Source organism: Lepus europaeus, chromosome 11 (assembly GCF_033115175.1).
Source record: "Lepus europaeus isolate LE1 chromosome 11, mLepTim1.pri, whole genome shotgun sequence".
In the NCBI taxonomy this organism is placed as follows: Eukaryota; Metazoa; Chordata; class Mammalia; order Lagomorpha; family Leporidae; genus Lepus; species Lepus europaeus.
In genome coordinates, this window is record NC_084837.1 from 65,204,842 (window position 1) to 65,225,863 (window position 21,022).

General features: G+C 52.3%; 1 protein-coding gene across 1 annotated transcript; it reads right to left on the reverse strand.

The window, feature by feature from the left end:
* Positions 1 to 1,415: 1,415 nt before the first annotated feature.
* On the reverse strand, positions 1,416 to 20,785 carry EPB42 (erythrocyte membrane protein band 4.2). The gene is made up of 13 exons (XM_062206634.1): positions 20,776 to 20,785; positions 17,971 to 18,156; positions 17,140 to 17,373; positions 13,952 to 14,070; positions 12,730 to 12,834; positions 11,831 to 12,008; positions 11,105 to 11,243; positions 10,683 to 10,786; positions 9,756 to 9,998; positions 8,435 to 8,734; positions 4,315 to 4,475; positions 3,119 to 3,252; positions 1,416 to 1,578 (listed from the first exon to the last, which is right to left on the reverse strand). Exons 1-13 carry the CDS (start codon positions 20,783 to 20,785, stop codon positions 1,416 to 1,418), a joined length of 2,076 nt encoding a protein of 691 aa, XP_062062618.1.
* Between the last annotated feature and the right edge of the window lie 237 nt (positions 20,786 to 21,022).

Below are 21,022 nucleotides of genomic sequence, written 5' to 3' on the forward strand. Positions count from 1 at the left end.
CAGAGAGGCAGAGGCAGAGAGAGATCTTTCATCCACTGATTCATTCCCCAGATAGTCCTTCTGAATGCTGTCCCAGTTTACTCCATGCCTCTAAAATATATTAAACAGATTTGTTTTTCTTATGCATACCTATATTGTTGTACATGCATCCATTATTATTACTTGTGTCCCCAAATGTAAATATCACATTTTTTAAAAAAAGATTTATTAATTTATTTAGGAGATGAGTTACAGACAGAGAGAGGGAGAGACAGAGAGAGAGGTCTTCTTTCTGCTGGTTCACTCCCCAAATGGCCGCAATAGCCAGGGCTGGACCGATCTGAACCCAGGAGCCAGGAGCTTCTTCCTCGTCTCCTATGTGGGTGCAGGGGGTCCAGGCACTCGGGCCATCTTCCACTGCTTTACCAGCCATAGCAGAGAGCTGGATCAGAAGTGGAGCAGTTGGGCTTTGAACTGGCAGCCATATGGGATGCCAGCACTGCAGATGGAGGCTTAACCTTCTTTGCCACAGTGCCATCCCTGAAAATTTTTTCTTTTTTTTTTTTTTTAAGGCAGAGAGACAGAGACAGAGATCTCATTTTCTGGTTCACTTTCCAAATGCCTACAACAGCCAAGCCTGGGACAGTCTAAAGCTAGAAGCCTAGAACTCAATCTGGGTCACCTACACGGTGGCAGAGATCCATCATCTGCTGCCACCCAAGGTGCGCATTAGAAGGAAGCTGGATTGGAATCAGACGAGCCAGGGCTCAAACTGGGAACTCTAATATATGGGATGCAGGTGCCCCAAGTGGTGACTTAACCACTGTGCCAAACTCCTACCCCCAAATGAGTTTTCATTTTCTTTTTTAAGATTTATTTCTTAATTGAAAGAGTTACAGAAAGATGGGAAGAGACAACAAGAGGCAGATCTTCCATTTGCTTTTTCTGGCTGCAATTGCCAGCACTGTGCCAGGTCGAAGCCAGGAGCTGCTTCTGGGTTTCCCATGCAGTTGTCAGGGTAAGTACTTGGGCTATTTTCCATTGTTTTACCAGGCCATTAGCAGGGAGCTGGATGGGAAGTGGAGCAGCTGCGTCTCACACGGGTGCCCCTGTGGGATGCCCGCATCAGAGGCAGAGGCTTTACTTACTATGCCACAAGGCTGGCCCCACTGGGTACCTTTTCAAAAGCTTCCTCTTATCACTCAAGCCCAGCAGTTTCTATTCTAAAAACAACCAGGGCCCATGGTGCCTTCTGCTGGGGTGACAGAAATGAGTGTCTTATCTATTGATTCCTGGGGATCTAGTTTGTGTTTGGTCACTCTTCTGCTCAACCTGAGTTTGTCTTGAGGAGCAAAGTTTCCCTTCCCAGTACAGGTTTGGTGTTAGATTTGTAACATCAAGGGTTGGTTGGGGAGAGTGGTGAAAGAGTTGGAAGTTCAAGCCGGAAGTTCAGGGGCTACCACAGTGACACTTCTGTAATTGGTTAGATTCTGGAACATGTTGCAGTCCATTTCCACAGTCAGCCTGTGGAGCCCCAGGTGTGTTGGTGTGAACTGGAACTGGGTACACAATGTGTTTCCAGGCCACACGGGGCCTAACCTGAAATAAAAGAAAAGGCAGGTACTAGTTCTGTCCCAGGTTGCTCTGCTCATGCCAGTGACTCTGATCCTTCCTTACAGGGAGAGGTTGCCCATGCAGAAATGAACAGCTAAGAACCTTGCTGTTAAAACAGAGGTGGTTATGAAGGGAGAAAAGACAGGAGCCTCCCTATGCTGAGCACTTGCATGGTTGAGAAGAGAAATATCCTAAGGGCTGTCAGCTGCGTCTGTTTTTCCTTCGGTCTCTTTCAGTTCTCGGTAATGATAGTACTAGTAAATGATGGTTGATTATAGGTGTCAACTTGACTGGTTTAAGGAATACTAGAAACCTGGAACAACATTGTTTTGGGTGTGTCAGGGTGTTTCTAAATGAGATTAGCATGTAGATCTGAGCAGACTGGGTGGGAAAACCCTACCTCCATGTGGGCAAGGACCACCAGCTGGCTGGGAGTCTGGAGAGAATAAATACGGAAGGCAAAGTGGTCTTTCACTTGGAGAGCTGGGACATAATCAACTTGCTCAACTCCTGCGACCCCTGCTGTGAACATACTCCACACTTGGTAATCTTACATCAGCAGTCCCCTTATGGGACTCAGGTTTTCAGGCTTGAACCGAGAGTTAAACTCCTTGGCTCCCCCGGTTCTGAGGCCTCCAGACTTGGATTGAGCCATGCTACCAGCATCCCAGGTTCTGCAGCCTGCCTGTCACCTGTTGTGGGACTTCTCAGTTGGTATAATCCTGTGAGCCAATTCTCCTAACAACACCCTCTTCATATGTCTCTATAGATAGCCTATTGATTCCGTTTCTATGGGAGCATGACTAGCACCTTGGATGTGTTTGGAAAAGCTAGTTTTGGACTCCTCGCTTGTTGGTAAGTGCGGAGTGCCCAGCAGGCCTGCCGAGAGGGCGTCGAGGTGTCAGCAGGTGGTGTGTGGTGCCCTGTCAGTAGCCTCCCGGCCTCCCGGCCTGCCTGTGGACCTTTTGGTGATTGACGGGATGCAGCAGATTTCTGTTGGGGAGCTTTGCACAACCATTGATCTGGGAAGCCACAAAAGTCTGCTTCGATGTTGCCAGTTTCTCTTCTCATCATGTTGACAAGATTGGCTAACTCAATGAGGTTTCATGAGGCAGAGGCAGTGGCTCCTTAACCCTGACTACCACCTGCCAGTGAGCTCAGCGATGATGGGAACAGGCATCCTAAACTTTAAACCATACGCTATGAGTTCAAGAAAGGCTGTGATGGACATAATGTGAAAGAAGGTATTTGCAACATCTAAACCCAGCAAGGGACTAATACCTAGAATGTATGAGGAACTTGAAAAAAATTCATGGAAAATGCATAATATGAAGAAACTGTTTTTTGTTTTTGTTTTTGTTTTTGCACCGAAGTAAACCCTATCTTTTAATTCCATGTTTTCATGAACTTTTTGAAGTCCCCTTATGTTCCCATGGATGTAGCAAAAAGACATTCATTCCCTTTGGACCCTTGGCTTTCTGACCAGTTGAGATGTTTCAGCGGGACAAAGAGCTTGCAGTCTCACCTGTAGTTCCTCTCTCTGTGAAGGAGTCCCCTCCCGAGGATGGAGATCACACAGTCCTTCATGGGGGCATCTAGGGTGTTATGGATGCTGACTGACGCCGTCAGAGGCTGGTATTGCTCTGCTGTCTCTGGCATCTGTGGGAAGAAGCAGTACATGGAGCGGATGCCAAAGGCACAGAGCCACAGGCACCCCTGTGTCCCCACTTCCACCCCCATCTCTGCCATCCTAACCCTGACTCCACAGCTGACTTCTGTGCGCCTTTACCTGATCTTCCTGCATGTTCTCCTGCCCTCTCTGATGTGTCATTGACAGGCTCTGATCGTGCCTGTCCTCTGCTGGAGACCCTTGGCAGGTCTCCATTGTCTTCAGAAGTCAGCTTCAGTTGGCCCCAGCCCACCTCTCCCGGCTCACCTGTTCTTCCCTCAGTTAAATGACACCCCAGCCATGTTGTGGACTTGCCCGTGCCCAGCACATTCCTCAGGCTCCTTTCCTTTGCGCCTCTTTGCTCAGTCTCCTGCCTTTGGGGGCCTTCCCCTACCTCTGGACTGAAAGTGCACTCGCTCTTCAAGTCCTCAAATAAGTGCTACCTCCTCCATGAGCGTGTCCCCAAAATCATCAGCTGGAATTAGTCCTCTTTACTACATTTATCCATGGTGACTTTGTGCCTCTGATAAAGCACAAAGGGCCGAGTATTGCATCTCCCTTACCAAGCTACAGCCACCTGCAGGCCAGGGACCAGATCTCATTCACTTTGGCCAGGGTAGACAAGTGAACCAACAGCCACAGACTCTGGAGTTTCCTGTTTTAGGATCCTTGGCATTTGTTTTAGGACTCAGTTTCCTCATCTGAATAATGGGAATAGTTCCACCCCATAGGGCCTTTGTATTAAAAGAGGAGAAAATACTTTGGTGTCTGTATAAAGTATTAAATAAACACAGGCTATTATCATCTATGTAAGTATAGCTCAGTGACTGGAAAGAACCTTTACTTAACCAGTTAAAGAAGTTGGAAGATTTAAATCTTCGTAGTGCGTGTAAGAGGACCATCTCTGAAGAGAAGGGGCTCTCCAACCCAGCATTTTCTGGTGATTCTGCAGTGTCGCCATCTGCTCTGCAGCTTGAGGGGCTCGGATTCCTTCTGAATGGAGAGCTCAGTGGTAGCAGCTGAGAGCGACTCAGGGAAGGACTGGGGCCTACCTCGATGGCAAGCTGTGGTCTACAGATGGCGACGTCTTCCTGGGCAAAACAGCTCAGGCTGGACTTGGAGTGTGTAGCCATGGCCGTGAGTCTGAGGAAGCTGTTCTCTGGCGGGTTTGGCTCAAAATAGGAGAAGGACAGGCTGGTGGTTATTCTCTTAACTGAAAGACATGACAGAGGGAGTCAGTGAAAAGGGTGAGTGTGTATCCTAGAAACAAGCCATCATTGCACACAGCGGAAATGCAGAGCACTTAGGGTCTCACAGGCCAAAAAGGTACCTCAGTCCCCACTCCACTTGTACACTTTGAACCTACCCAAGACCTCACCCTCCATCCTCTACCCATCGCCACTCTTGGCAGAGCACCCCAGCGGGGTTGTGGAAAGGTCCCTGTGGACTAGAACCAGCTAAGCTCTTTGGCCTCACTGTACTTGTCTAAGGATACTGCCTGCCCAGCGGGATGATCGGTGTTAAATGCAGTGCTGCGAGTGGTGATCTCTGAACCCACCACCTAGCAGTCTCTGAATAGATGCTGATTCCCTCCCATTTCTGCTGCTTCTCCTCCCCTTTGGCAGAGAAAATGAAGCCATCAACTGGAGTCCTCGCCCCTGCTGTGCCCCTGCTCGTTATGTCTAGCCCCATCATGACCCCACCCACCACTGATGGCTGTGTAACCTTGGGCAAATTACTTAAACTCTCTGTCTCTGTCTGATCCCCCTATCTATGAAGTGGGAACAGAAATGGATCTTGCCTCATAAGAATGTTGTGAGGATTAATGAGATAACATAAATACAGCCCTTAACACTTTTTTTTTGGAAATATTAGGTGCTCAATACGTGTAAGCTACAGTGATTCCAATTATACTCCCAAGGATTGCTTCCTTGATTATAACCCATTTCTCCTGAGGATCAGTCTTGCCCTCTATGCTGATTGTTTTCCTCAGCACAGAAGCAGATGGATTCTCTCTCATCTAAATAAAGCAGCGTCCACCCCCATAGAGACCCAGCGTCCCTGGCTGGCTACCACACAGCCTGTCCTCCTCCCGTCATGCTGCCGGGAATGGCCGTGCAGCTTGGCTCACCTCCTCCACTTAATTGGTTGAACCTCCAGGAAACTAGCCTGCACCGCTGCTCCTGGGTGAAGTCCCTCTCTCAAGGGACGCCTCTGAGCTGGACATCTCACGCCCTGTTTGCTGGCCTTGCTGGGTACCCCCTTCCTCTCTTTGACTTCTTAGTCTCCTTTACTCTGCTCTTCCTGACTGCCCCCTCTGTGCTGGTGCTGCCTGGGTTCCCTCCTCATCCTCTTCTCTTCTCACCACCTCCCAAAGCTCATTCAGGTTCTGACTCAGCTGCCTCCTCTGTGCTGGGATTCTCACCTCTGGTCTCCAGCTCAGGACTTTAGCTTAAATACAAGGTTCAGGTTTCCAGCTGCCTTACTGGCCATCTCTACTTAGACACTTCTTGGGTTTTCTTTTTTTCTTTTTAGGTTTGGTAAGTTTTCTGTCATTATCTCCCTCTCTCTTTTTTAAAGATTTATTTATTTGAAAGAGTTACAAAGAGAAGGAGAGGCAGAGAGAGAGAAGTCTTCCATCCCCTGGTTCACTCCCCAATTGGCTGCAACTGCCAGAGCTGTGCCAATCCAAAGCCAGGAGTCGGGAGCTTCCTCTGGGTCTCCCATGCGGGTGTAGGGGCCCAAGGACTTGGGCCATCTTTTACTGCTTTCCCAGGCCATAGCAGAGAGCTGGATTGGAAGTGGAGCAGCCGGGACTCAAACTAGCACCCACATGGGATGCCGGCACTGCAGGCAGTGGCTTTACCTGCTATACCACAGCGCTGGCCCCAATTTCTTGGGTTTTCACAAGCAACATACCACAGCCAAATTCATCATCATTCCCCGGAATCTGCTGCTCTGTCCCATTTTCCCTGTTCTAATGATACACCCAAGTCAGAAGGCAGCCCCCCCGCTCCCATGCAGCTAGTCTGTCCCATCTCCTTAACATGTCTTCATTCTAGTACTGCTAGCTTCATTTGGCTTGCATTTCTCGGCTATTACAAAACCTTCCAACCTCTGATCCAGTGGTTCTTCACATCGGGATATTTTATAGAACAATCCCATTGCCAGGCCGTACCCCAAATCGATGATGTGAGACTGGTGGGTCTCGAGGTGATTTAATGTGTAGCCAGCGTAAAGAACCATTACTGAAGGGCTGGGGGTGTAGCACAGTAGGTTAAGCCACACTTGTGGTGCTGGCATGCCATATCTGCCAGTTCAAGTCCCAGCTGTTCTGTTTCTAATCCAGCTCCCTGCTAACATGCCTGGGAGAGCAGCAGCAGATGACCCAAATACCTGGACCCCTGCCATGTGGGAGACCCAGAAGTTCTGAGCTCCTGACTTCCTGATCTGGACCACGTCCAGCTCTCATGCCATGCTCCCCACTGGTCACTGATTCTCAGACTTGCCTGCTCCTGGGATGACTTGAGGAGTATTCAAAATCCTGTTGTTTATGTCCCACCATAGTTTCTGATTTCATTGCCTGTGGGGAACCGCAGGCTGGCCACCTGTGAGAACCTCCTCATCTGCATAGCTTGCAGCAATCGGTCGACCACAAGGCCCACGAAAACAGCCAGGTGAAACAGATGAAACAGAATGGACTCTGCATAAACAACTAGGAGGAACCAGGTGAAACAGATGAACTTTCGACCTGAGACTATGCGTGTCCTTTCATCTGATTGGACGATACCAGTGTGAGCTGCACAGGAAGAGAGCCGCTATTGGCTGTGGAGCGGATGCTCCACAGACTTGGGATATAAAGAGACATTGGAAATTGGGCTTGGAGCTGCTCCTTCTCTTTTCTTCTCTCCCTCCCACTCTTTCCTTCTGCCCCCACAAGTAAAAGTTCCTTGAGAACCGATGAACAGTGACCGTGTCGTGACTGCGTTGGACCCTTGCTGGCGAGGGTCCGATAAATGGTGCCGTGACTCGGATAGCCGGACCGGTCGCTGGAAGCAGGTAAGAAAAATTAGAACGTGTGTAAAACACAGGAATCTAGGCGGTAAAGTCTAGGGTTGGTACCGGGAAAAAAATTAGAACGTGTGTAAAACGCGGGAATCTAGGCGGTGATATAAAAAGCCTAGGGTTGGTACCGGAAAAAAGGGAATAGGAAAAGTAGAGCGTGTGTAAAACACGGGAATCTAGGCGGGTGATAAAAAGCCTAGGGTTGGTACCGGAAAAAACAATGGGAAACACTCCCTCGACAACCAGGTTGCGCTTGTTATTAAGCTGTCTTTTAAAAGTAGCGGGGACGCCCGTGAAAGCGGCCACTATACGTGCATTCACTAGAGCCGTTGCTCAGACCTCACCCTGGTTCGAGGAGAGTGGTGAGTTAGATCAGGAACAATGGCGAGGGTCCGACAATTGTCTGCGATGCAAGCTGAACATCAAAGTTCCCTGGATGACTGTAAAGTACAGCAAAATTTGAGAACAATTGTTCTAGACCAGGGAATCTTAACTCTAAAATAGCATAGAGAATGGGCCTTTGGTGCAATGGTTAAGACGTACTGGAGTGCTCAGGTGCATGGGCAACCCGGATTGAATTCTGGGCTCCTGGCTTCAGCCTGGCCCAGCCTTGGCAGTTGCAGACATTTAGGCAGTGAACAGAGGACAAGAGATCTCTGCCTGCGTTTCTTTGAAGAAGAAGGGAAGAGGGAGGAGGGGGAGAAGGAAGGAGGAGGGGGAGGAGGAAGGAGGAGGACCTGTGAACCTGCTTCTTCTGTCAGGAAAGCCTGTTCATCTCTTCCTTACTCACCCTTCATGACTCAGGGCAGGGGTGTTTATTTGGAAGCAAGGGAGATATTCTGCAGTTGTACTCTGTCTACACTTCTTACACTGCTATGCTGGATCTGTTATCCAATTGCAGTTGGAATCTGTGTGTGTGTGTGTGTGTGTTTCCTGTGTCAGGCTCAATAAATATGTGTTGAATGAATGAGAGAGATTGAGAGAACACGTGAGCACCAGAAGCTAAAAGCCATCTCTGGAGACCTGTGGGGGTGTGCCCTGTGGCTGCTGCACACAAGGCAGGAGCCGGGTGTGTTCAGGATGTCTGATAGGGCCATGGAGACTTACCCAGGTTGGCACTGAGCGTGAGGGACAGCTTCTCCCTCCAGAGCTCAGTAGCAAGGACGCCGTTGTAGTACATGGCCTGGGCCCCAATTGTCAGCTGCACAGCCTTCTCCTGGTCGCTAGGGTTAATCAGGATCACTGAGAGCTGGGCCTCCCCTCTCAGGGGTAGAGAGCTGGGTGCTTCCAAGAACAGGTACAGGGGATCGGCCATCTCGACACTGGGAGGAGGGATGCCATTGTCTTTCCCTTGTTCCATCCTCTTTTTCTGGACTCTCTCCAGCACCTCTTTTTCTTGAAGGGATCCTAGGGAATGCAAGAAGCAAAGCAGCCTCTTACCTAGCAGGCATAGACCCTTCTAGTAAAGACCCAGGATTAAAACGTACTTACCCACTTCCACTCAATACTGCAGCCGCTAGAGCATTACGGACCTCTAAGGTCATGCTGGTATTTAGCCAGACAAATCGTCAGTGTTAGGCACGTTCACCACAGATACAGTGTGTTACCTTCAAACCACATCAGGACCAAGTTCTTCAAATGCTGACTTTGCTCCTTGAGCAGTGAGAGATCAGACCTTGGGACAAGCCCACACTCTCTTTGAGGACAGTGTTTCCAGGAATTGAATCTTCCTATGTGAAGGGGTCTGGATGGATTCCAAGGGCAATGGGGGATGATGGAATGTTGTGGAGCAGGGGAGTAACATAATGATACTTGTGCATGACATTTGTGTCTTAGAAAGCACATTCTGGAAACTGAAAGCTGGAAAGGGAACAAGGATGGAGAGCTGAAGGCAGAGTCCAGCCAGGAGACTGTAGACAAGAGTTGGTGAGGCCCCAGGCAAAGAGGGAAGAGTTGAAGAGACCAAGGTGAGAAATAGCATCTGATGATGGTTAAGAGGGAGCCCCCAGAGTAGCATAAGCCTCCCTGTTGGGACAAAGGTAGAAGTGCCATCAACTGACATGGAGCAACAGGTTAGGGTGCGTTGGAGGAGTGGCAGCATCACAAGGCTTCAGGCAGCTGTTTTATAGCAGAAATCAACGGGGGGCCATTTTGGCCTCTAGAGACACCTGGAACCATTATTTTTGGTTGTCACAACTGGTAGTGGTGGTGAGGGGTGTGCACGCTGTCATCTCTTGGATAGAGGTCAGGAATGGTGCTAAAGGTCCCATGACACATAGCCTCCCCACCACCCCCCTCACCCAGATATCTGTCCCCAGATGTCAATATTGTGAAGCCAGGGTGAGAAACCCTGTTCTCCATGATGGGGAAAAGGACTAGGACTGTGTCTGGCCTGCATTTATCTGGCCAGCCCTTCCCTGGTCAGTACCTTCAGGGTACTTGTAGTGCTGCGTGATGTCCTCACAGCGGTCACTGCCCACGGCCTTGGTGCTGATGTTGCTGCCGACGTACTTGGTGTTGGAGCTGGTCAGCTCCAGTGTCCCATCCTCACAGCACTTCCAGACCACACACGAGGCGTTCACCGAGGCAAAAATGTCTGACACTGCAGGGCTCAGCCCCAGGATCCCCTCCTTGACTGCTCTGACAGGGACCAGATCGCAGGCCTCCAGGACTGAGGGAGGGAAAGTTCACCCGTGAGCAGGGCAGCCATGCCGAGTCCCTGTCCTGTATCCTTTATTCCCTCCCCCAGGATCAAGGTCAGAGGTTGGTACCAGGCAGGACTTGTGAGAGGGTAACCCAGAGGTGAACTCACAACTCTCTAGTGATGGTACTTTCTGGGCATGGCCCATGGCAGGACCCCCTCAGAAACTGGGCAGGTAGAACCTTAGAGTAGGAGGCTTAGTGCCCAGGAGTCCCCCAGCCAGCTGTGCTCCTCATGATCAGGACTCGGTCACCTTTCCTGAGCACTTACTGTGTGCCAGGCTCTGTGACAGTTCTGTTCCTGGGTGAAGAGAGCCATCCTGCAGTGGCTCTGGGAGCTTCCTTCCTGGGCTTGAGCCTCTCCCGATACCCTCTGCAGCCTCTCCAGAACCTAGGAAGGCCTACCTGCAAGTCTTCGGCCCAGCACTTCCTCAGCCACCATCGAGCCCTCTGCCCTTCTCCGAGTCTCAACCCCTCCATGCGCCTAGCTCATGGCTAGGGTAACTGACACCTCCGCTTCCTTGCACCTGCTGGCCCCAGGGCCCTGCTCCTGCTTCTCCTGTTTCAGAGGAGGCAGAGCCTCTCTGGCCTGCCTGCTGCTCCTGCTTCCATTCTGAGGGACCCTAGGCGGTCGTGGCCAACCCCTAGGCATTACCTCCGCTCCCACCAGAAGCAGTTGGGTACAGAATCTGCCATCCATTGTACTCCTGGGGCAAAGCAGGCCGCTTCATCCAGCACTCCGTGGAAGTCTGAAAGATCCTGACAGTAGCACAGGGAGAAAGTCAAGTGGGAAACAAAGGAGTCCTGAACAGCTTCTAGAAGTGCAGCTGGGCAGGGCGTTGTTACTATGGGGATGGGAGGACGCTGTACAAAGGTGGCTGTAACACCCCCAGTACACACCCCCACTGGCCACAGCATCTGCCTGCAAGGGCCTCCAAGGTCAGTCTCAGCGTGGGGCACTCTTGGGAGTGGAGGCTTCCCCTAGGTCCGCCCCTGCCCCCCCCCACACCCCCACCCCACCCCCATCATTTTGGAGCCCTTCCTGGGCCAGAACCGCATCTCCCTTGGGCTTCTCACCAGACTCGGCCCCGCTGGCCTTCCCCATTCTGGAGACCCTCCTCATTGTAATACTCATCCACCAGCAGGCCCCCGCCAGTGCCCTGGGCTGAGGCATACGTCGTGACCACACGGGCAGGGACTCCCAGGCATCGCAGCACTGTAAGGAAGAGGCACAGCGTCAGAGGGTGCAAGAAAGACCAAGGTGTATGCAGGGGTGTGTGTGGAAGGGGGCCAGTAGGGGAGAGGGGTGCGTGGAGCACATAGGGCTCTGTCTTAATGCCAGGTGACGTCATGCAAGGAGGAGGGACACAGGCACCAGGGAGTCAGACCTGACACCGACAGCAGGATGCACGGAGGCTAATGAGGCAGGGCCAACAAGTTCACAGCTAGCAGAGGACAGGGCCGGGGAGAGGGGTACAGAATATGTGTTGCAGCGCCAAGGGGCTTGCTTGGCTGGGGCGGGGTGAGGGGAGGTCCCGGGGAGGAAGTGAGTCTGGGAGCAGAGTCTACAAATGGGCCCATCTTTGCTGGGGGACAAAGAAGCAGAAGCTGGTGGGGAAGGGTGGCCGGGATGAGCAGGCAGTTTCTTGGCCACGTGATGCACCTGAACCTGCCGGGTGGACAGAGGCAGCACCTGCTTTTGGAGCTGTCCCTCCCACATGGAGGCTCACAGATCACCCAAGAGTGAGGGCAGACTCTGTACAGCAGCCCAGGTGACCGCCCTGTGCAGCCCCTGCTCTGTACCTGTGCACATGACAGCAGCCAGCACCCAGGCCTGACCGTCATACACGGGCCGCCCTTGGCCAGTGAGCCACTGCCGCAGGATGGGCACGCTGCCCCGGCGCTTGTTCAGCAGGGCCTCCTCCTCGGCAGCCTGGGTCTGTGGGATGGGCAGGACACTCTTCTCCTTGAGAGCATGCAGCTGTTTGGGGAGATGGGTGGTGTTGGTGGGGGTCCTGCAGGCAGGACAGCCCCCATGTGCTGAGTAAAGAGGGCTCAGCCCCCTGTCTGAGCAAAGGACAAACCACCTGCGTCAGAACCACGGGTGCCTGTTATGCCTGCATTCTGCTGGTTCCCTCCTAAGCCCACGGGTTACGATCTCCAGGGCTGATGCCATGAGAGCTGCCCACCAGCAAGCACTGACTTCTTTGAGGTTGTGTGCTGCTGGGTCCTGCAGGCCACTTATCCCAGCTTCCTCCTCCTCCTGGGCCGACCTTGACCCTCAGCACCTCTTCAGGGTGGACTTCAGAGACACAAAAAGAGGAAGCGGAGAGCGCAGGATTCCTACTAAAGGACTTTCAGAGATAAGGGGAAGCACCAGACCAGCTCCCCAGTTTGCATCTTAGGACTCCTTTGGAAGTAAATGCAAGTCCCTTTGACTACTGTGGCAGCAAACGTGGGGTAAGAGGTGCACCCTCCCCACCCCCACCCCCGGTTCTGAGGATGACACCTCTCCACCTCTCTTGGCTTTTGTTGTCCCTGGAGATGCTCTCACCTGTCCCTCTCCATCCTCACCCAGACTCTTTTCTAGGAACTGCCTCCCACCCCCTGGGAGCAGGGAACCATTTGTGATGTGCGGGACAGCTCTGTCAGGGCTCTTGTCCCACATTCTCCTCCCTCTGCCTCCCCTGCCTCTCACTCACCAAGGCACCCAGCACTCGGGCCACATGCACAGGTTGGCTCCACTTCTCTACCTGCTTGTCCACGCTCAGCAGGGCCAGGCTGAGGTCCACGACATCCCCTTCGAACTGTAGGGACCACACAAGGCCATGATGAAGGGCCTCCGGTCAGGCCCTCATCCCACAGCACAGCCTCATCATCCCATCCTCTTCCCGAGTTCAGGCTCCACGCCTCCTCTGCTGACTCATTGTCCCCCGAGGGAGCTCTGGTTTTTTCTGCCTGCCCTGTGCCCGAGCACCCAGGCCTTCACTCTTCTGGGGTCTGACTCTCCCGCTAGGATGTGAGCTCTTGAGGACAGGCACTGAGTAGCTTTGTTTCATTGCATTTTCATCAGGTGAGCTCCTGCACTGAAGGGGCCCACAGTTTAGGATTGGAGATGGACACATGGCCCCTTGGATTACAGATCACAGCCACATGGCCAGAACCCAGGACACAGAGGAGAGACACCCCTAGCCTTCAGGGGCTAGGGAAATGTTTCAGAAGGTCTTAAGAGATGGGTGGGAGTTTTCCAGGTGCTGAAGAAAGGCAGCTGTTGCAGGCAGAGAGAATCTGCAGCTGTGCCCACCAGGCTGGTGAGGCCTGCAGCCTGGGGTGGCCTGTGGAAAGGCCTTAGATGGAAAGCCAGGGTGCTTGGTCTTTACCTGGAGACAGAGGTTTGACTCACCTCAATGTGTAGCCAGGTAACTCTGGTAGCTGTGGAGGAGGGTCTGCTGTGAGTCAAAGGGAAGGGAGGCACCCCAGGGCTGAAGTGAGCTAAATAAGTGGTGGCCTGTGTTGCGGCATAGCAGGTAAAGCTGCCACCTGCAACACCAACATCCCATATAGGTGCTGGTTCGTGTCCTGGCTGCTCTAATTCAACCCAGCTCCCTAACGGCCTGGGAAAAATAGCAGATGATGGTCCAACTGTTTTGGCCTTTGCTTCCTACATGGGAGACCAGAAAGTTGCTCCTGGCTACTGGCTCCTGTCTTTGGCCTGGCCCATTCCTGGCCATTGTAGCCATCTGGGGAGTAAAGAAGTAGATGGAAGACCTCTCTCTCCCTCTCTCTCTAACTCTAACATACAAATAAGTGAGTAAATAAATAAAGAAGAAGCTTCCCAACCAGGGCCTTTCACCTGCCAGCTCTTTCTGGCATGAACATTGACGGTTATGGGCCACCCCTCTATTCCCTGGAGCTCATTTGTACCTGGCCAAAGTCCCAGGACTCTTCCTGGATGCAGTCAGCCGTGCCCAGATAGACGAGGCCATTCTGGTTCAACACATACTCCCTGCGTTGAGCCTCATTCTCCAGGAACACAGTATCCTCTGTGAGAAACAGGTGGGGATGGATGAGGACCTGGGCAGTGCTGGGCCCGTGCTCCATGCCCAGGCCTCTGCCCTCCCTGTGCAGGTCAGGTTCAGCTCTCAGCCTAATGAATACAGGGGAGGAAGTCCCTTCCCACTACCCTCTGTGGTACCCAGCCTGGAGCCCCTGGGTCAGTCAGGATGTGGCTTGTGTGATCAACCAGGCAAACCACCTCAAAAAGCCTGGTGGTTCCCAGAGAACATTTGTAGCCGGAGCAGTGTCAGCCAAAGAGATGTTGGCTGCCACTCAGGGAGATGCCCAGTGGCCTGAAATGTCTTCCCCCACAGTTTCCATTTCTGACCCAAAAAAAAAACATGTTTCAGAAATGAAGCAATTAAGCATAGTTTGGGGAGCAGAGGATAGAGGAGCATTTGGCAAGGTTGGGTCAAAAGGAGCAGTGGGGCTGGGGAAGTGGAAGCAAGAGCAATGGGCTTCTGCCCTGGGGTGTGTGGTGGGCCCAGGACTCCCGTGGTCACTTCGGGTAGCCTTCTTGGCTTTTCTCACCCAAGGGCTGGACTGGACATCATGTGGAGGTTGGACAACCTTTGAGGAGGCCATCATCTACTCTAGGAAGCTGGGGGCAGTGGGGATAGCTGCTCTGCTTGCCAAATGCCCATGTGTCTGATCTGGCTGCAGGAGTGGAGTGGGGGTGGGGAGGCGGGTAGTCTAGTTCCTGGAAACTAGAAAGAGCAAAGCGTTCCCACATCGTCTGGAGGAACTGCTGGGCTGCATCTCTCGGGAGCCTCAGGCATGCAGCTGGGATGGGGGCAGTCAAGGCAACAGAAGGGTAAGATATTGCAAGTCAGGAAGCCCTGAAAAATCTCAGTTCTAAAATCATAGAACCATAGGCCCAGAGAGCCCTTGTCTCCTGTGCTTCCGTCCCTAATGCTCCAGGAAGTCAGCTTGGCACCACTTCCTTGGAAATCCCTTCAAACTGAGATGTTTGGCCCCAGCCTTTTGCAGGGCTCTGGGAAGTACAGTAGGGTACAGCCCCCTTTTATAAAGTCCCTGCCCTACAGACTGGGCTCTGACTTTCGTGATACGATGTAAAATTTCTTTCCTAATGCAGGTGACTTCCACCTGCAGGTATGCTGAGATGAGTCTGAGACCCCAGAGAATCTCTCTAAATCCCTTATTCAACTCCCAGATGAGCAGAACCAGTGATCCACCCCTGCCCAGACAGACTCACATGGAGACGCCATCCCTAAGCAACTCCCTACAAGCGGAGCATGGAGCAGGGATCTTGGCACTGGAGTCAAGACTGTGGATGTCTTTTCTCTGCCCTTCCTCTGGCTGCCAGGGCCTAGCTCTGCATGTGTCCTGGGAGAAGGGAACCCACAAAAGCCTTGGCTTTGGGGAGAAATGGCATGAAGGCCAGGATGGGGAGAGCCATGGGGCCTTCCTTAGGCCAACGGCTCTGAAGCCACAGTCCTTCCCAGGGGCAAGGGGCACCTGCATGATCTCTAGTTCCCACCCATTGTTCCTCTTGCCTACCTACTTGGAGCAGGAAAGAAAGGCCTGAGCTGAGGACAGGCAGGGCCATCTGAGGGGGGCTTAGAGAATTCACTCTGGTCAAGAGAAGTGGCCAGAGAGGCCAGAGGGCTTCAGTTACCATAGAGAAGGACTGTCAGGAAGTGGGGTCCAAGCCTGGGGCCACAGGAACCAGGAAAGACTCTTATACTTCCCCGTATTTCTTCTAGTTTCCTGCTCCTGACATATCATGGAGTCCCCCTCAAGCTGGCAGTGAAAATCTTGAAAGGAAAGGGCAGGTGTACAGGACAGGGAAACTGGGATAAACTGTTTTCCATTCTCCCAATCAGCTCTTCATGGGGCCCAGAGGATTAAGGTGGGTGTGGTCCATTCTAAAAGGAGACATGGAGCAAATGTTTGGCACAATGGTTAACACGCTACGTGGGAGGCCCACATTCCATATCTGGAATGCCTGTGTTCAAGTCCATTTTCTGCTTCCAGTTCCAGCTTCATGCTAATGTGCACTCTAGGAGGCAGCAGGTGATGGCTCAAGTCTTGGGTCCCTGCCACCCATGTGGGAAACCTGGATTGAGTTCCGGGCTCCTGGATTCAGCCTGGCTCAGCTCTAGCTGTTGTGGGCATTTGGGGAGTGAACCAGTGGAAGAAAGATTTTTCTCTCTCTGTCTTTTAAATTTAAAAAAAAATCAGTTAATTTAAAAATAGAGAAGAGATAGGCTCAATATTCAGAATGAGAAGGAAGAAAACGTGCCCTATTCGGTCCTTTTTTGGGCAAATCAACTGTGCCTGCTGGCCCTCTCCTGATGAAATAGCTCCAGCCACGGCAAGAGCTGAGCTCTGCCTGAGGGGCACTGATTGGACAACAGATGTCACCTGACCACAGGAAAACCCACCCACAGTATGTCTGAACTATCATGGCTCCAGGAGAGGAGCCATGCACTTGTAATAAGAGCCGGACAAGCAAGTGGAGAGGAAGAAAGGGCAGATTTACTGCAGCCTAGGGATTCTCACTAACCTGGAGCCTGCTGCGTGCTCCAGCAACTCAAAGCTTTGTATTCTTTCTCTTAAAGAAGGTCCTCCAAATTACAGAAGCTCCTGGGCCCACAAAACCTAAACACATCCAAGAGACAGACCAGGGGAGTCTGGAGAGAGCGACAGAGAAGCCCTTCTGGCCACCTACTCATTCCCAGAGGTCTTCCCAGTTCTCGACCCTGTACTGTTAAAGGGTAGCTTTCCTAGAGTCGTCTCAGTGAGTCTGAACTCCTATGACCAAAAGAACCTGAGCTAACCCTCGGGTTTGGTGATGGGAGCTTTTGCTTTCAGTGGCCCCCAGGCTCCTTCTGATATACATGATGCCAAGGATCCTGGGTCTGAGAGTCTTTTCACCCAGGGAGAAGGCGGTAGCCGGGACTGAGTGCTGGTGCTGCCCTGGAGGGAGATGCCTGCAGGTATCTGGGGGCAGGTGCTCCCTGCCAGAGCCACCCCCCAGCTCTGGTGCCTTGAGTCCCTTGGAAGCTCAGGTCAGCCAGGTCCAGACTCACCTCTATTCCAGGGGTTAAAGAGCAGCGTAAACTGTCCTAAAAGGCGTTGCTTCCTGCCTGAGACCTGCAGCAGGAGTGAGTAGTGGCCAATGACAGCATCTGCAGGTGTGGTCACAGAGATGGTCCAGGATTGGTCATCTCTCTCCTCCACCGCCGCGCTCCACCCTTTTCGGTCCCCAAGGCTGGAAATCGGGAAGATGGCTTGGGTCCTATTGGCCGTGGAAGGTTGCTCTCCTGTAGTCACATAGCAGTGAATCAGCCATTTGAACTTCTTGGTCACGACCCAGAGTAACTAAGTCCCAGTGTCACAAAGATGGAGCAGGGGAAAATTGGTTTTGGAAGAGAATGAAAGAATTGGGAGCAGCAAAGGGTGATGTGGAAGCCATAGGCTGTTGGCATTCATGGGCCCACATCTATCAAAGGCTCATTGTCTATAAGATGAGCATAATGAGAGCACTCGTTTCATAGGGCCAGTGTGAGGGCTGAATGAGATACTGCACGTGAAGTTCACGGCCCAGTATCTGACATGTAGCTTGGATGTAACAAATGGCAGCCGTTCCGTGTTACACGCATCCTTGGTGAGATCCCACACAGGCTCTTGTGCACAGCTGAGCGTGTGCTTGGAGCCAGAGGAGCCAGTGAGTGACCCAGTGAGCAGTCTGTGCTGTGTACACTGTCCGGTGGTGCCCTCACACAGTCCTGCCCACCCACGGGACTGTAGAAGGCCCAGCTGCCGGGGCCGCCATCTACCCGCCGGGTTCCCTGACAGGGTGCTGGAGAGAGAAGCTCCCCCGCTCAGTCCTGCTGCCAGAGGGGTTCAGGTTCACTTACCAGTTTGTATGACGAGGGCCACCTTCTTCAGGGTAGGCAGAAACCTGCGGACTGGGGTGCGGAAATGCAAGAGGACGGTGAAGGACTGCCCCCTCCTCACGACAAGGCGCCGGGAGCTGATGGCCTTGGTGTGGTGCTCCTCGTTGTTTCTTGCCGCCTGCAAGTCACAGCTCATGATAGCCAGGGCTATTGGGGAAGAAAGACAAGGAGGAGACCGGGTCAATGTGACGATGTACGTAAAAGCAGAGACTCTGCAGAGACCAGGGTTTAAATGCTCGACTCAGCTTACTTACGAGCTGTGCAACCACAGGCAGGTCACTTAACCACTCAATTTCAGTTTCCTTGTCCTTTGCATAACTACCCTTCCTTGCAGAATTGTGGTCTCAGAAATGAGATCATGTATACACTTAGCGTGGTGTCAGACACATAGTAAATCCCATTAACTGTGACTGGTGGTGGTGGTGACGAGAGCATTGCTTGTTCTCATTGTTGACATCCCTTTTCTGGTCCCAGTTCAAAGCAATGAATAACACCCAAAATTTTGCTCTCCCTACTCATTCTTTTCTTCAAATACAATCAGAGAATTTGGGGGGAGGCTTATTTTTGTCTTTAAGATTTATTTATTTATTTATTCGAAAAGCAGACAGGGAGGGAGGGAGGGAGAGAGCTTCCATCTGATGGTTCATTCCCCAAATGGCTACAGTGACCAGAGGTAGGCCAGGCCAGAGCCAGGAGTCAAGAACTCCATTCAGGTCTCCCACAGGGGTGACAGGAACCCAAGAATTCAGGCCATCTTCCACCGCCTTCCCAGGCACATTAACAGAGAGCTGGATCAGAAGTGGAGCAGCTGGGACTCAAACTGGCAGTCACATGGGATGCTGGGAACTCCAGCCCCATTCAGAGAATTTTTGGAGCTGCCTTTAAGGTCAGTGAGTCCAACTGTCTTGTTTTACAGTTGAGAAGAGTGGAGCTGACTCACCCAAGATCACTTTGACTTAAAGGCTCATGGCTTGACGCACCCCAGACAAACTCTCCAAGGAGGTGGCCTAGGAGTCCTGAGTCTGTCAGCCAGCTTCCTTTTACAGAGGGAGGGAAAAAAACCAGAGAAATAAGAAGATATGCTCGGTGCACCCAAGATAAGGCCCATGACTGAAAACAGAGCGGAGTTTCTCTTGCAACAGAGGACTTGTGTGCTTTTGTTCTCTTTGTAGGCAGAAGGCCATGGGGAGCCTCCTTGGTCTGGGAGGCAGAGTGCGATTTTGCAGCGGCTTAGCTGCTAGGGGAGAGACCGCTTGCACGTGTGGACTAGGGTCTGAGCTTCTTCGGGGGACTGACCTGAGCCTGAGGGTATGGCCTTCAGGCTCCGAGACATACTCAGGATATTCCTACTTCAGATCCCCTCTGCTCCCCACCTTTCTGGCATAGAAGGAGGATGAGGGGCAAAAGGGAAAACAACCACCCTGCTCGACTTTTTCTTTCATTCGTGATGGAGCTGATAGTAGAGGCCAAGGACAGGGAGTCAAGGGGGAAGGAAGGAACTGCTGAATACAAAGCGATGTGAAAGTGAGTGGAGGAGGGAAGGGGCCTTCCCCATCCTGGTGCCCCAGAGGACCGCTTCTGCTCTGTGTCTCCCTCATCCACCAGTGGGATGGTCCATAGATAGAACAGCCACCGTGAGGCTGGAGTTAGTCCATGGAAACACAGAAACCACAAAGCTGCTGCCGGGGCTCAGGACCAGCCCTGCCTCTGGAGCCTGGGCACTGGACGGGTGAGCAGTGTGACTGCAGGCTTTGCTTTGTGCCTTGAGGTGTCTGAATGCACACAACGGCAGCCGTGTTCCTGCAGAGCCACTCCTCAGAACTCATCTGGGCTCTGGTTCTGTCCGGAAGGCTGTCCCTGCCTCTTCTCTGCCTGGTAGACACCCACTCACCTCCCAGGATTCAGAGGCACCCGTCTTCACTGACTCTCCCTGTGGAAGTCAGTCCTCTGAGCTCCCTTGGTGCTCTGTGCCACTCTTTTCAGCACTTTGTCATTTTTGTGGCTATAATCTCCTTAGCCTCTTGCTCCCATCCTCCGGTGAGCTTCCCCAGGTACAGTATTTTTTCATAACTGTGTTTCCTGCCCCAGTAGATATCCAATTGCTCGTGCTTGCTTGATAAGGGAAGAGCGGGAACACACTGACATCTCAGGTGCCTTGGACCCACGCCCATGCTGACAGACCCCAGCAGAGCCTTAAGATTGCTGCATCCTCCAGGTCTGCTTGGTGTCTTGTGCTTTCCCTGCCTCTGCCCCCTTGTAGTTGGATTCGCAGACTCCTGCCTCCCCATTTCCATCACTTGGCCTCGAGGCTCTGACACCTCCCCATGGCACCTCTAATTTGTATCACAGCCCAGTGAGCTGTGAGCAGTCACATGATGATGATCCTGGGATAAGAATATAGATCTATGTTAACCACCATTGCCATCCCACCATCATCATCACAACTGACCATCAGTTTACTCCAACAACTTACCACACCCCACCCCATAGCCGCACCACCATCTGCCATACCCCGCATAGCTGTACCACCATCATTTCTGCCTCCACTGGCTCTCTCTTACTGCACCCAACTCCATAGCTGCATCACATCCCCACCACAGCCACAACCCCTCCACAGCCACAACCCCCTACCATAGCCACACCACCACCACCACCACCACCACCACCACCACCACCACCACTGTCCTACTTCCTTTAATGAAAACACATGATGAGCAGGGGCTACTGACAGTCCAGTAAACCCTGCTGAGGGCTGTCTTGACTCACCGTGTCCCATCGCTGAAGGCTGCTCTCCTCCACTTGATCACAGAAAATGCCTCTCTTGAGCTGTTGCTTCTAGGCCTCCTCTCTGAACCTGTCTTCCAGACAACGATGGTGAACTGCTGTGAGCTTAAGGATCTGTGAGTAGTGACATTTCCAGCTCCTCCTCCTGGGAGCACCTCAACAGGCTTCTTCTTTGCTGCTCTCCCTCTGCTGGTATCTCCTGGGCCAGCTGCTGCACGGAACCCTTCTC

Bases quoted from the DNA above. Each gene is read 5' to 3' on its own strand.
- EPB42 (XM_062206634.1), bottom strand. The intron at 14,071-17,139 runs GTGAGTCTGGAC...TGTTTCTCACAG, and splicing joins CTTTAACCCCTGGAATAGAG to AGGATACTGTGTTCCTGGAG. The intron at 9,999-10,682 runs GTAATGCCTAGG...TCCCTCCCTCAG, and splicing joins TGCTTCTGGTGGGAGCGGAG to TCCTGGAGGCCTGCGATCTG.